Source organism: Myotis davidii, unplaced genomic scaffold, assembly GCF_000327345.1.
Source record: "Myotis davidii unplaced genomic scaffold, ASM32734v1 scaffold370, whole genome shotgun sequence".
Classification (NCBI taxonomy): domain Eukaryota; kingdom Metazoa; phylum Chordata; class Mammalia; order Chiroptera; family Vespertilionidae; genus Myotis; species Myotis davidii.
In genome coordinates this window covers 2,648,769-2,663,885 of record NW_006288615.1, presented here as the reverse complement: position 1 = coordinate 2,663,885, position 15,117 = coordinate 2,648,769, and the positions used below count along the sequence as shown (strand labels likewise).

Sequence of the window (15,117 nt, the reverse complement as noted above, 5' to 3'; positions counted from 1 at the left end):
GTGGCTTTTCATTGTCATTAGTTTCCAGGATGTTTTTAATTTCTTCTTTGATCTCATTGGTAACCCAATGAATATTTAATAGCATGCTATTCTGCTTCCAGGTGTTTGAGTATTTTGGGTTGTTTTTATTGTAGTTTATTTCTAATATTATGCTATCGTGGTCTGCGAAGATGCTTGGTATGATTTCAATCTTCTTGAATTTGGGGAGACTTTGCTTGTGACCCAATATGTGGTCTATTTTTGAATATGTCCCATGAGCACTTGAGAAAAACGTATATTCCCTGGCTTTGGGGTGAAGCGTTCTAAAGATGTCTATTAAGTCCATGTGATGGTCTTTTGAATGTGTCAACCTGACTAGGCTACAGTCGCTAGTTCTTCCATCAAACACTAATTTAGGCATTGCTTGGGAACTGGCAATGGGGGGAATGCTGAGGCAGGTGGCCTGGATTACAGATGGGAAGTCAAATATGCTGTCCTCCCACCAACCACCATGCACTCCCCCTGCAGACTCCACTGGTTCTTTTTTTTTTTTAATATATTGATTTTTTTTACAGAGAGGAAGGGAGAGAGTTAGAAACATCGATGAGAGAGAAACATCGGTCAGCTGCCTCCTGCACACTCCCTACTGGGTATGTGCCTGCAACCAAGGTACATGCCCTTGACCGGAATCCAACCTGGGACTCTTCAGTCTGCAGGCCAACACTCCATTCACTGAGCCAAACTGGTTAGGGCTCCACTGGTTCTTAAGGTGCTTGGAACAACTGTGGCTAAACTGACTTCTGACTGGTCACTTGCTTTTGGTTCTCCCTACTGGGAACTGTGTGAAAAGGGATATCCTGAGCCACATTCTGTTCCTTTTGAATATGTTGACTGAACCTGGTTAGAATTGCATAGAGAACTAAAGGACCAAGAGTAGCCCAGAGTCCCCCATTCATCTGGACTATAGATTGATGGGGGGAGGGGGAGGGCCAAGCCGACTGCAGTGATTATGCAGTGACCAGCATATGGGAATGCAGAGACAGAAAGGAGACACTCTCAGGGATCTTGGCTGTGAAGGTCAGAGTAGATAGCAGTAGCTGAAGAGGATTATAGGATTGAAGGAGAGGTTTTGTTTTCGTTTGTTTTTAATATATGAGAAACTTGAATCCATTTAGGTGACCATTGAGAAGGTCTCAAATAGGCGGGTGCATAGGAAGCATGGAAATAAACCCAACTGTACCTGAGAATCTATACTAATAAAAGCCTAGGTGGCCCTGCGCCCTTGCGTGACGCCCTCATGTAATCACAAGATGGCCGCCCCCACATCGTCACAAGATGGCAGCCATAAGATGGCCAGTAGGGGAGGACAATTGTGGGCGATCAGGCTGGCAGGGGAGCAGTTAGGCATCAATTAGGCTGGCAGGGGAGTGGTTAGGGGCCGATCAAGCAGGCAGGCAGAAGTGGTTAGGGACAATCAGGCAGGCAGGCAGGCAGGCAGGCAAGTGGTTGAGAGTCAGCAGTCCTGGATTGTGAGAGGGATGTCCAACTGCCGGTTTAGGCCTGATCCCACATCTCCTGAGGGGTCCCAGATTGGAAAGGGTGCAGGCTGGACTGAGGGACACCCCTCCCCCCTGCACGAATTTCGTGCACCAGGCCTCTAGTCTATACTCATAAAAGGGTAATATGCTAATTAGACGGGATCAACCAGACATCTTCTGGATGTCCAACTTCCTTCCAGACAAAACCACTGTGGCGGAGGTGATTATGGGCAATCAGGCCTGCAGGGGAGCAAGCGGTTAGGGGTGATCAGGCAGGGGGGGAAGCAAGCAGGGGCAAGATCAGGCCAGCGTGGGGGAGCAAGCAGTTAGGGGCGAGATCAGGCTGGTGAGGGAGCAGTTAGGGGTGATCAGGCAGGCAGGCAAGTAGAGGCAGCTAGGGGCAATCAGGTAAGCAGGCAGGTGAGTGGTTAGGAGCCTGAGGTCTATCTTCCCCATTATTCAAGCAGGCTAAAACGGGCTAGGAAGCAAACTTACCTTCTAGAATAAGAGGCCGTCCAAAGAACAGCAGAGAACTCCAAACAGTAGTCCTACAGAATAGCGGTTTTCCTTTCACAGCCTAGGTCCTCTGCTACAGCCTGTGGGCTTTGAACTTGGACACCTGCTTGGTGACCTCCGACCCTTCTGACAGAACTTCTCTCCGCTCAGGGATGGTGGGCAGCACAGGATGGACCGCGGCTGGGTGCGGGGCGAGGCAGGGCGACAATTCCCTCTCTATTACAGTTCCAGAAAAAGCCTCGAGCGTCCGGGCGCGGGCAAGAGCGACTCTGGAAGCTGCTCCTGCTCCTCCTCCAAAATGCTCTCACAGCTGAGGCTCCGCAGGAGCCCGCGCCGCTCCTCGCAGTCGGCGCTGCCCTCGCTGGTGTCGCTGCACATGCTGTTCTCCAGGCTGCCTGACTTCAGGATGGACTTCCGAGGGACGTACGCCCCGTTCACCAGGTTCACGAAGACCCTGCAGATGTCCGCAGGGGTCTTGATCGTCGGCAGCTCGGGGGCCGGGTGGCCATCACAGCTGTTTCTTTGCTTCCGTGTGGCTTCTTCCTTCTTCTCACTGAATTCTAAGGTGGTGTTTTTCCCAGTATCGATTCGAACCCGCTTGGGTTTGACGGTGTGAGAAAAATATATGGTTGGTACAGAGCTGGCCCCTGGCCCAAGAGCATCGTGGTCGTCACCATCCTCATCCTCATCACTTGAGGGGGCAAGGAGCGCAGTGGTGTCGTCCGCGGGCCGACAGATGCGTCCCATCACACGTCCTCACACATGTGCCGGCGTCTTCCTTCTCCTCTTCGGAAGACGCTGTGTCTTCTCCGTTTGCAACCACAGTAGGAGGCTGACTCTCAAGTTCGCCCAGCAGCTCCTCCTGTGGCTCCAGTTCTTCCAGCCGAGCCCACAGCTCCTGGTCCGCGAGCAGATCCTTGGATTCAACATTTGCAAAATCTAACACGCATGTCATCGGTTCGCCATCCCTGCACTAAGCCAAACCAGCTAGGGCCCCACTAATTTTCAATTTCTGTTTTGTTATATGCGATAGTCCTAATTACCCCAGAGTCAGTTTCTGATCTATTAAACATCATTAATCTGACCATGTATTGTACCAGACAATATTAATTAACTACTGTAGTAGTTAATTTGTAATGGGTTTTTAATCTGGTAAAGCTAGTTTCTTTTATTTTCAAATATTCTTAATTAGTTTTGATTGTTTCTTCTTTCAGATGGCTCTTAAAAGAGCTTTGTCAAATTCTACCAAAAAAAAAAAAAAGGAAAATAGAATTTTGTATAGAATTGTTAAACCTTAAACATTAATATTATTACAGGAACATGTTTTTCAATTGTTTTATATCACTAAGAAAAAGTTTTTATGTTTCTTCACTCACCTCTCATATTTATTATTAAGGCATTCCTATTAATCATTTTTTAATGGTTGTATTTCTACATATTACCAACAAATAATCAGAAACTGAAATTTTAAGGCCCTGGCTCGGTAGTTCAGTTGGTTAGAGTGTCGTCGTGATAGACCAAAGTTTTGGGTTTGATCCCTGGTCAGGGCGCATACAAGAATCAACCAATAAATGCATAAGTAAGTGGAACAACAAATCAACGTTTCTCTCTCTCCTCTCTCTCTCTCTCTCCCTCCCTCCCTCCCTCCCTCCCTTCTTCTCTCTAAAAATCAGTTAACAAAAAACTAAATGTAAATTGGGGGTGACCACAAATGAACAATCCTATGGACTTTGGTGGGTAGGGAATGGAAGCTAGATTGCAAGAAGGATCAATAGTGCCCAATAGAAACACAATCTTGTAAGGAGGGGGATGGTGGAGGGGCACAGGCTTACCTGGGGGCCCAAGGATGGGAAGCATCAGATCTTGAGCAGAGCATGAGGGCCAACTTCAAACTCAGGTTCTATGGGTTGAGTTTATTATTTTTGTTGCCTCATAACCCCTTTCTTTGGGGAACCCATCCTTCCCTCACTGCCCTTTCTATTATAATCCTGCTCAGGCTATGTGGGGGAATGTGAGGATCATCTTTTCCTCCATTTGGAGATCAAGCCAATTCAAAGAAAAGAAGACCAACAGATAAAGAACCATCATTTAAGCACCCAGACCCAGCCATGCCTGAAACCCTTGATGTGTTACACACATTAAAAGGTTTTTTTGTTTGTTTTGTTTTGAGCTAGTTTGGAGTTGGGTTCCTATCAGATACGAGTGACTGCAACCTGAATAAGAAATAGTTTGTGGCAAGATTGAAAAAACAAAACAAACAAAACAAACACCAAAAAACCCCACATTCCCCCAGGGACCCAAGCAGCCCTACTGTGGGATCTGTCTCCCTAATAAGATATGAGAAGGGGAGCCGAGACCGGCTTGGCTCAGTGGATAGAGCGTCAGCCTGTGGACTGAAGGGTCCCGGGTTCGATTCCGGTCAAGGGCATGTACCTTGGTTGGGGGCATATCCCCAGTAGGAGATGTGCAGGAGGCAGCTGATCGATGTTTCTCTCTCATCAATGTTTCTAGCTCTCTATCTCTCTCCCTTCCTCTCTGTAAAAAATCAATAAAATATATTAAAAAAAAAAGATATGAGAAGGGGAGATGCATCTCAGTGAAGTGCAGGTTCAGAGGCGCTGGTGAGAAAGCTGGGGGGAGGGAGAGGGAGATGAGGAGGTGGGAAGCAGCTACGATCTCCATAAGAGGAAGGATGGACTGACTGCCTTGTCCACTCTCTGTCCCCAAAGCCTAGCAGAGTCAGCCCTAACGTGCAACAGGTTCCCAAGGTTCCTTATAGTCCAGCCGTGGGCAAACTATGGCCGGCGGGCCGGATTTGGCCCGTTGGAAATGAATAAAACTATTGAAAAAAAGGACCATATCCTTTTATGTAATGATGTTTACTTTGAATTTATATTAGTTCACACAAACACTCCATCCATGCTTTTGTTCCGGCCCTCCGGTCCAGTTTAAGAACCCATTGTGGCCCTCAAGTCAAAAAGTTTGCCCACCCCTGCTCTAGTCCATGGTTGTACAGCAATGCCCATGGCCATGTAAGTGGTCCTGAAGGTGCAGTGTGGGTACAGGGTGCTGGGTGAGGGCCAGTTATCCAGGTGGAAAGTCCATGAGAGTGATGAGGAGGTCAGTGAGCAAAGTCCAGCTGTGGTGAGAATTATGCAGGAGACAAGCCCTTGAAGGGTCCCAGAGATAATTCTAAAAAGAGAAGGGGGACTACTGAGTAATAGGATTTAGGGACAAATGAGAAACCTGGGAGCCATGAGACAGAGGTGGAAGGGTGTGCAGTTTGGGGAGTCAGGGGGATTCGCTGGGCTCTGTTTGCTGGGTTTGGGACCTGAGTTATACTAACTTCATAAAATGAGTATTTTGTGTCAGAAACGGGTTACATACGCTGGAATGGGTTGTTTCTTGGGAGTCTGAAAGAATTTACTGCCCAAATGGTCTCCAGAGACTTTAAGAAAGTGATTCTTTGATAATGCCTTCAAAGAATAGGAAGATGGGTTCTCTTTCCACTTATTTATTTAATACTAGACCCGGTACATGACATTCCTACACTCACTGGGGGTGGGGGTGGGGGGTGGGCAGGGTTGTCCCTCAGCCTGGCCTGAGACCTTTCACTGCCCAGGGCTCTCTTGCTCTCTTTTTAAAGTCCCAAACAACACAGCTTCAAATTACATAAAACATATCTAGCAAGAAATGTTTGACTAGGTCTGGATGAGCTGGGCTGATTTGATCTGAGTCTGGCCTTTCAGCAAGCAGCTGGTTTTAGCTACTAGTAACTGCAGGCAGCTATGGTGGAGGATCGTGAGCTATTTCTAGACCTGCCTCAAACCTTCCAGACCACATGCATGGTTCTGAGTCGTGGTTAATGTGCAGCTTTTGCAGCCTGGCTGCCTGAGCTCCGACCTCAACCCATCACTTACAACCAGGAGGCTCCAGCAAGTCTGCATCTGTTCTACATCTCTATCCTGGATGAGCAGCTAGATCAGACCAACCCTGAAGGCCTTTCACTCATGCCAGCTGGCAAATCCCCTTTAAAGTTTCAAACAGTTTGAGCTGAATTTTATGTCACTTGCAACCAAACATATCCTAACCAATGTTGGCTATGTATTAGCTTTTATTAAAACATGGGCTATATCATTTGTCAGCGAGAGCTCAGATACTAAACAATTAAGACAGCAACTATTTCCAGATATCTAAGGCCTTCATTCTGACGTCAGAAGGCCCAGGAGGCTGGACTGGCCACAATGATTCTGTCAATCAGAAGGGCTCCTTGGTGGGTAAAAAAGAGGGTCATTCCTCTTTCCCCTGAATGAGCCCCCGCCCCGCCCCGCCCCGCCCCCTAAGGTTAAAGTTACCTCACAGCCTCCAAAGCCACCATGTCTGTCCGGATCTTGGTACACTTCCATCTCCTAAACTTTTCCCCTCAGCTCAGTGATAGCTGCTATCTTAGGAAGCTTTCCTTATACAGATGAGCCCAAAGGAAAGGATAAAGCCACTGGAATCCCACCCCGAGGAATTCCCGCGAGACGGTTTGGCAATTTCCCCGCATTTCTGAGGCACACACGCCCTTAGTTAACGCGGATGACTCGGGGTACAAGTCATAGATTTCACGTAACCAGCTCAAATCGTCCTACTGTCACGTTGCCCTATGTGGTCAGTTGGGGGCGCTCCACGCCCTCTCCTGGGATTGCCCAGCACCAGGGACTCCTCCCTTCCTCCCGCCCTGCCCGGCGCTCAGGACTTTCCCGGGGCCGTGCCCAGGCCCCCCCCTCCCCCCACTACGAGAGGCAGTTCCGAGGGGTCTGCGGTCCGCCCCGCACCCCCCCATGGCCGAGCAGCGACGGCCTGGGGGTAGGTTCCGTTGGCTACGTCGCGTTTCGGGGTGCGGACCCCGAGGTGCCGCGACGCGCACTCCTGCCCAGACCCCTGAGATCAGGTGGATTCCCGCCCCCCCCCCCACTGCAACCCCACCCCAGACAGCAAAGCGCGATGGCCCCTACTAAGCCCAAGGGTTCGGTGATGGTCACGGGGTCGCGGGCTGGGCTGCCCGTCCTCGGGCGCCCGCACCCGCCTGCAACTTTTCTGCCAGCGGTTTCAAGCCCCCAGGCTGGACAGGAATCCCCGGCGACCTTGTCGATTCCGCGGCACCGGTAGGAGGAGATTCCTAATAAGTCACCGATTGCGTGCAGGGTCAGTAAATCCCAGCCCGGCCGGTAGTCCCCGCGGGGGGCGCCCGAGTCACCCGGGCAGTTGCTCGCGCTCACCCCATCGCTGGGAGTTGGGACCTGGACGCAAGCATTTTTTTCCAAAGCTTTTTTGGGGGCTTTTCAAAAGAGTAGCAGGGCTGAGCCCCTCCGGGAAGCTTGAACTCTAGGTTCAGCTGGAAGGTGTGAAATTCATTCCAAGATTCCAGTTCTGTATTAGAATGATATGCAAAAAGTGCATTGTACCCCCTAATGTGTCTGTGTTCATCCTATATAATAAGGGTAATATGCAAATTGACGCTAATGACGGAACAACCAGAAACACCTGTGGGTATGACGAGAACTGACCACCAGGGGGCACTCAATGCAGGAGCTGCCCCTGGTGGTCAGTGCGCTCCCACAGCGGGAGCTCAGCTTAACCACAACCAGGCTAATCGATGAGCTAAGGATTTGCTAAGGATGTCTGACTGTGGGGAGCAGGCTTGGAACAGGCCTAAGTTGCCAGTCCGACATCCCCCAAGCGCTCCCGGACTGCGAGAGGGTGCAGGTCAGGCTGAGGGACCCCTTCTCCTCCCCCGCCCCCCCAGTGCAATAATTTTCCGGTCAAGGGCACGTGCCCAGGTTGTGGGCTCGATCCCCAGTGAGGTACTTGTAGGAGGCAGCCAATCCATGATTCTCTCTCATCGTGGATGTTTCTTTCTCTCTCTCTCTCTTCCTTTCTCTCTGAAATCAATAAAAATATATATTAAAAAAAATCTAAGTTTCCAATCAAGCATCAGACATAACATGGAAGTTACTAAAACCCACAAATACACATGGAAGTTACTACCAAGGAAAAAGGGAGGAGGGAGACGGTCTTGCGAAAATAGGGGGAGGGGTAGGAGCACATACCTGAGTTCAGGTTGTGCACCAAACGACTATGGAACCCTTTTTGGGGGGCAGGGGGAGCCTCCATTTCTAAAGTTGATCATGGTGCATAATGGGGTTCTAGAAGCTTCCTTCTCTGCTCACTACAGCCTAGGTCAGTGGTCGGCAAACTCATTAGTCAACAGAGCCAAATATCAACAGTACAACAATTGAAATTTCTTTTGAGAGCCAAATTTTTTAAACTTAAACTATATAGGTAGGTACATTGTTATTAACTTAATTAGGGTACTCCTAAGCTGGCCTTTGCTAAAAACATCCTCAATCTGATTGAGGTACGTTCGCTGAGGTGGACCCCTTTCAACTATCCCACCCACACTCATCTTGTATACTTGTTTCAGATAGACGAGTGTGGATGAGAGAGTTGTAAGGGGTCAACCTCAGCGAACGTACCTCAAAACAATGTACCTCCCCCGCGCTGCGTATCCTGTGGCCCACCTGCACCACATCTCCTGTCGTGACCGACCGACACCCCACACTTATTCTAACGCCACTTCTTCAAAATAGACTCGCCCAGGCCGAAAACCAACTTCTGCGCATGGGCCACGAAGTTTCAATCACACTGTACGTGCGTGCCCGCACGTGGTATTTTGTGGAAGAGCCACACTCAAGGGGCCAAAGAGCCGCATGTGGCCAAAAGTGGTAACGGATTATACATTTATTAGGTCATCTGGAAAACCAGGTGGGCTGAGCCCCCACATGGCGCCAGCACCTAGGGAGGGGAATCAGAGATCTTAAAGGACTCTAGGTGGGCTTTTTCTGGGCGGAGAATTCTCTGGGTGGGTCTGGATCCTGGGAAGGTCCGGAGGGATAGGATAATGGTCTTAGCAAGTGAAATGTGGTCTAAGCAAAAGGGAATGTCGTTGGTGAAGTGGCCTAAAGATCAGTTCCTAGGGGAGGGAGTATCGATTCAATTATTTGATCAGACCTAACACAATACACCTGGGAAAGGCCAGGGCTGTCTTTGGAGGCAGCCAGGTCACACTCCTAGGCCGGAGGAAACCAGAGTCAGCTGGGTTGGGCGGGCCAGGAGCTGGCTGAAGGCCACAGTCGGCGGGGGTATTCTGGCTTAGGCTTAGGGTGGGCAGTGCCCAGCAAGTCTCCTCTGAGTCACTCGCCTCTTTTTTCGTGGAGCCCCATTCCCGTTAAGGAGACAGAGGAGCTGGGCGACAGTGATGGGCAGGCCTCGGGGCCATGCTCTATGTTCTCAGTTCCTGGGACTTGGGACTGGCTGCCTCCCCATGGGGGACTGGAGTGTGGACATGTTTCTAGGATCCCCATCTGTTCTTGTTTCCTCCCTGCTCTGGAAGCTGTGATGGCTCCTCAATGCCTGCAGAAAGCACCCTAACTCTTAGCAAGGTGAGCCTTTCTCACAGGGATGCCCCGGTCCAGCCTTTCCGTCTCCAGCTCTGTCCACAGCTGGCTGTCCCTCCTGATGCCCCACTATTTCGCACTTCTGGGCTGTCACGTGTATCCTCAGCTCGGCCTGGCCCTCCATTCTCTTCCACAAGATAAATGCCCACTGCTCCTTCAAGAGGCAGGTGCACTGTCAGGGCTAGTGGTGAAGCCTGCTCCCCAGCCTGTACTTGGGGGTCTTGCTACTCTGGCCCCCTTCTTTTCTTTCCTTCCATTTGGTTGTGCTAAGCTGGTGCCCATTCCTCTCTGCCAGCCTAGGCCTGGGCCCCTGAGGTCTGAAATGGGGTCAGGAGCAAGGCCCCCCCCATGGGCAGAGGCTGAGGAAGCGCCCATCAACGGGACTAGCTGGAGGCAGCCCAGAGGAAAGGGCACACATCCAGCCCCAGCCTCTGAGGAGCACCGTCAGACACCCACCTCATCCCCTTCACACCCGCACCTCCTCCTTCTGCTAGAACAGTGGTTCTCAACCTTGGCTGCACATTAGAATCACCTGCCAAGGTTGAGAACCACTGTGCTAGTGCATTCTTTTTTTTTTTTTTTAAATATATTTTATTGATTTTTTTACAGAGAGGAAGAGGGAAGGACAGAGTTGGAAACATCAGTGAGAGAGAAAGATCGATCAGCTGCCTCCTACACACCCCCTACTGGGGATGTGCCCACAACCAAGGTACATGCCCTTAGCCGGAATCGAACCTGGGACCTTTCAGTCCGCAGGCCAACTCTCCATCCACTGAGCCAAACCGGTTAGGGCTGCTAGTGCATTCTTCCTCAGGTTGCAGCTGAGCACAAGGCTGCCCCTGGTCAGACCTAACACAACAAGCCTGGGAAAGGTCAGAGCTGAGTCAGTGGCCCTTCCACGTGGTCCCCTGGCTGTCCTTCCTGCTCTTGCCCTCACTGGACTCCGCTCCAGGAAGAGGCCCCAAAGCCCCACTCTTTCTGCAGCCCTGGCAGGGCCTGGCTTCAGAGGGTGAGTGATGGACAAACGGGGAGTGTGCAGTCACAGGGCCCGCCTTGGAAGGCTCCCCCCGCCCCCACCTTGGAAGGGGCCCGCCTTGACTTAACTCTCAGCTAGAGGTAGTGATTTTTTTAAATTTTTTTTTTTTATTTCAGAGAGGAATGGAGGAGAGAGAGAAACATCAATGATGAGAGAGAATCATTGATTGGCTGCCTCCTTTCCAGGGCATGTGCCCTTGACCGGAATTGAACCTGGGACCCTTCAGATCACAGGCCAACACTCTATCCACTGAGCCAAACCGGCTAGGTCTCAGCTGTAGTGATCTTGAAATTCTTAATTTTTTAAAACCAGGGGCACTGCAAATTACATTGCCAGATGACCAAGGTGGGGATCTGTGCTGAGGAGGAAGAAATGGTTGCAACAATGTAGTCTTGTGCCTCCCTCCATGTGTTATGTTAGGATCCAGCCATTTCTATCACTCACCTGGGGGAGAGCCATGAGTGACTCTTGGGGCACCAGGCCCACTCTGCAATGACCGAGCTGGGCACAGCAGGAAGGGATATGCTGCTTGCCGACTACAGCCCCAGAACCCTTCTCCCTGGGTGGCTGCTCTCCCCACCCTGGAGGTAAGTGGCTGAGGCCACACCATGCGGTTCCCCCAACACCAGACCCCTCTCGGCCCCAACCAGCCCGTTTCAGTGCTTCTGGTCAACCTTATCAAGAAGGGCCATGAGGGAGCTCACCAGCCCCTGCATGCCCCCACCCAAACCCACTCCCTGTAACAACCTCACTGTCAGATCCGGAGCTCTGGCCTTGCCCTCCGTGGGAATGCGCTGTTAGCTCAAACCTCCTCCACTCTGCACCCCCCCGCCCCCCCAACAGTCCAGGGAACATCTTTCTTGACTCCGGCCCTGTGGCCTCTCCTTTCCTCCTGGCACTCACCTCCCTCTGAGGCCCTTCAAGGGGTCCTTGTGTACCCACCAGCCAAGAACAAGGAACAAGCTGTCTTCAGAAATCTCTGGCAACTTGGCCCCGACAGGCCCTCTGATGGGAATGGGAACAGGAAGTTTCACGGCAGAAAAAACCCAATCCCCTTTTATTGAGAAAACAGTTAATTCCTCACTCTTTTCCCAGGTGACTTTACCCCGAGATACGAGGTGACATCCTTCTGCACCCACCCCAAGGACCCCTGACCCTGGGCGGGGCGGCCCACAGGGACACGCCCTGCCTTCACAGGAGCAGATGCTGGTCTGTCCGGCCCTGGAGCAGCAGGGTTCTGGCGGGGGCTGTGCCAGGCACCGGGGTGCCCTGGGGTGGGTCAGGGTGGCCCAGGGAGGAGTTGTCCTGCTGGAATGAGGGAAGGGAGGAACACCGCCATCTCCTGAGGCCTGGTGCCTTCTTCCTCCAAATTCTTCATAAATAGAACTTCACAGTGATAGAGGTATGTCCACTTCCAGGGTCAAACCGGCTGATTTCTGGCCAGGGAGTCAGATTTCAGTGGGGCCGCAGGAGGGCACGTGGCTGGGGCTGGTTGGGCAGCACCGTGACTTGGGGGGCAGAGCCCTTCGTCAGGGGTGGGGGCTGCTGCCATCCGGAGGCTCTGAGGATTGCTGAGGTAGTCAGAGGGGTAGGTTCTTCCAGGCAGGGGCCGGTCGGGGCATCACAGGACGCAGCCAGGACTGAAGCCACCTGGGAGCAGAGGGGGCTGAGCAGCCAACTCCAGGCAGGTCTGGGGGGAGGGAGGGTGTGCCCAGGCGGTTCTGAGGCTCTGTCTCCAGGAGACCAAGGAGCACAGAGTGGGTGTGGGGGGACTGTGAGCCTGCACAGGGTTGAGCTTCTCCTGAAAAGGTTGCTTGGGCCCGCAGGGAGACTGAGGCATTTCACAGGAGAACCTGCTGTGAATCAAGAGGGCAGCCACGGAGCCATCAGGGCCTGGCCTCGCCCAGGGACCTGAGCATGGGGTTCCTTCAGAGGCCTCCAGGGCCTCCCACCGGGTCAGAGGGAGTGAGGCAATGAACCCAGTTAGGAGGGCTGCCAGCAGCCTCGCTCCCCAGAGGACCTTCTTCAGGCTGGGCCGTTCCAAGCGTTCCCGCGCCCCAGCTCCGCTTTCTGGAGAGTGTCCACACAGGGAGGCCCCTGGCTGCCTGTGCCCCCCACACCCAGGAGCACACAAGGCCCAGATCCAGACCCTCCACTGCCCTGCAGGGGACCAAGGCTCCATCCGCCCTGGCATTGCAGCTCCAGCTGATGCTGGTGGTCCGGCCGGGGTCAGAGCACCTGGAGCTTGCGGGAGCAGGTGAGGTTGCCGTGCACCAGCCCCCACATGGCCAGCAGCTCAGAGGGCAGCAGCTTGTGCACAACCAGCATGGAGCGGAAAAAGCAGGGCTCCTTGTTCATGCGGCTGTTGCGGTTCCGCGAGATGCCGAAAGTCTTGAAGCCCGCATGGGCCACGGGCTGCACACCCAGCACCTCCAGGCACATGCCCAGGAAGACGTCATCGATGGGGTAAAGCTCCACCGTGTCACAGGCGTGGTGCAGGCGCCGGGCCAGGCCTCCGGCCATCAGGAAGCCGCCTCCACCGGCGTAGGGAGGGTAGCTGGTCTTGCTGTACAGGGCCCCAGGGATGTAGTACTTGTTGTCTTTCTTGCGGATGGGCCGAGCATGCTGCAGGACGTCACCCACAAACAGGTCTTCCTCTGGCCGCCGGTCAGCCAGAAATTCCAGCAGGTTGGTGGGGTTGACGAAGACATCATCATCGCCCTTAAAGATGAAGCGGACATTGGGGCAGAAGATGTCAAGCCACTTGAGAAAGTGGATCTCCTTGAGGGTCAGGTTGAAGAAGCTGTCAAGAAAGTCCCACTGGAGGATGTCGCCATAGAGGCGGTCCTCATAGGCCAGCAGCTGCTGGTAGTGGGCGCGCTCCTCCTGCTTGGAGGCTGTGCCCAGCAGGAAGAGGGTGCGCCTGGCACCTTGGCCCCTGCCCACCGACTCCTGCTCCAGGCCCCAGGTCTGGCGGATGGCCTCCCGGCGGTCATGTTGCGTGATGACCGACTTGACGACCACCAGCAGGTAGACGTCACCTTGCACTTTTTTATGGCGATAGAGCAGAAACTGCTGGAAGTGTGGCTCCAGGCCCTGGAACCAGGACTGGTGGGTCAAGTTGATATTGGCTGAGCAGTTAGTGGTGGTCACGTCCCAGGCCTGAGGGCCCCGTGAGGCCATGAGCACGGGGGAGACCAAATCCTTCGATCTCTTCCAGAAGTCATTGGGGTTCACCAGATGTCCACTTGGTTTCTGGGCCTTCTGTGGCCCTAGAGTGGGTGGTGGGGGCTCTTGCAGAAACTGACTGGGGGTCAGACTACGCTGGAATACAGCTATGGCCACGAGCAGGGCTAGGGACAGACACACACTCTTGTAGACAATTCTCTTCCTGGAGGTGGGGGGAGAGGGGAAACAGAGAAAAAGATGAATTCCCATGACCCTCGCAGCAGCCCTGGTGTGTAACTATAGTCCCAGATGGGGCAATGGGTCCTGGGTGTGGGTCGGAGGAGGATTCTGCTTCCTCTCCCACCCTGACTTCCCTCCTCCAAGACAAGGAGCCGCACAGCATGGAGTCAGGCTGCCCTGTCGCGTACAAGCTAAATGACTTCGATGGGATTCCCTTAACCTCTCCAAACCATGATTTCTTCTTCCCCGAAATGAGGACAGCGTGGATTGGAGTTCTAGCTACAGCCCCGGGCAGGGCAGTGTGTGTGCAGTCAGGGATTAGCAGTTCTACAGGGACTCCTCTGGTGGAGACCTTTGCCCTGTTCCCCGCCCGCAGCAAGGCACCTCCATCCATCACTTTCAATTTCCTGGGCAGACTGTGCACCATTCCGATGACCCATGGGGAGGAGTAGAGACGACCTGCTCTATGCCTGAGAGCTCTATACTATGGGGGGGCTTGGGGAGCGGGCTCTAACTTGGGACTGAAGAAGCCTGTCCCTCTTCCCTCCAACCCATGCACCTGACCCAACAAAAACCAAACAGCCCCCCTAAGCCCCTAGTCTGGCCCCCACTTCCCTTAACATCACACTAGGAGAGATGCTATGCTGCCCTGGGAGGGAGCACATTCGGACCCCACCTTCCAAGGACCCTGCTTGCCCAGGAACCCTATCCCACCCATTTCAGAAGCAGAAATTAGAGTGTTGCCAGGAAGGCTGGACTCGGCACCCTCTTTCTTCGGCTCACACTCTGGGGGTGGCCAGGCCACCTGCTCTGGCCTCGCCTGTGGAGATAGGGGTGACACCTCCCCATGTGGTCCCAAGGTTTCCTGTGCATGGAGTGGAAGGTGGACTGGGTCACCTCAGGTACTGGGTTGGGGGGGTGACCTAAGACTGACCTGGGAGGGTGGGGGAGCAGAGTGCTTGGTACTCCAGCCCAGGGGGCTTCAAGGAAGCCCCTCAAACCCCAGGAGGGTCACCCCAGGGAGAGGGATGCGGCAAGGCCCCTCCACCACAGGCCGGTTTCACCTGCACCGTCCCACTCGGTTTGTAGGAAAAAGTCCTGGAGGGGAGACGCGGGGAGGGAGAGGCGCGCGGGCCGG

At 53.2% G+C, this 15,117-nt stretch overlaps 1 protein-coding gene and 1 pseudogene across 1 annotated transcript; both read right to left on the bottom strand.

The window, feature by feature from the left end:
* Window positions 1–2,094: 2,094 nt before the first annotated feature.
* LOC102754060 lies at window positions 2,095–3,561 on the bottom strand (annotated as a pseudogene).
* Window positions 3,562–11,613: 8,052 nt separating this feature from the next.
* On the bottom strand, window positions 11,614–14,140 carry B3GNT7 (UDP-GlcNAc:betaGal beta-1,3-N-acetylglucosaminyltransferase 7). The gene has a single exon (XM_006760417.2). It carries the CDS (start codon window positions 14,007–14,009, stop codon window positions 12,801–12,803), a length of 1,209 nt encoding a protein of 402 aa, XP_006760480.1. The 5' UTR covers window positions 14,010–14,140; the 3' UTR covers window positions 11,614–12,800.
* Window positions 14,141–15,117: the final 977 nt, after the last annotated feature.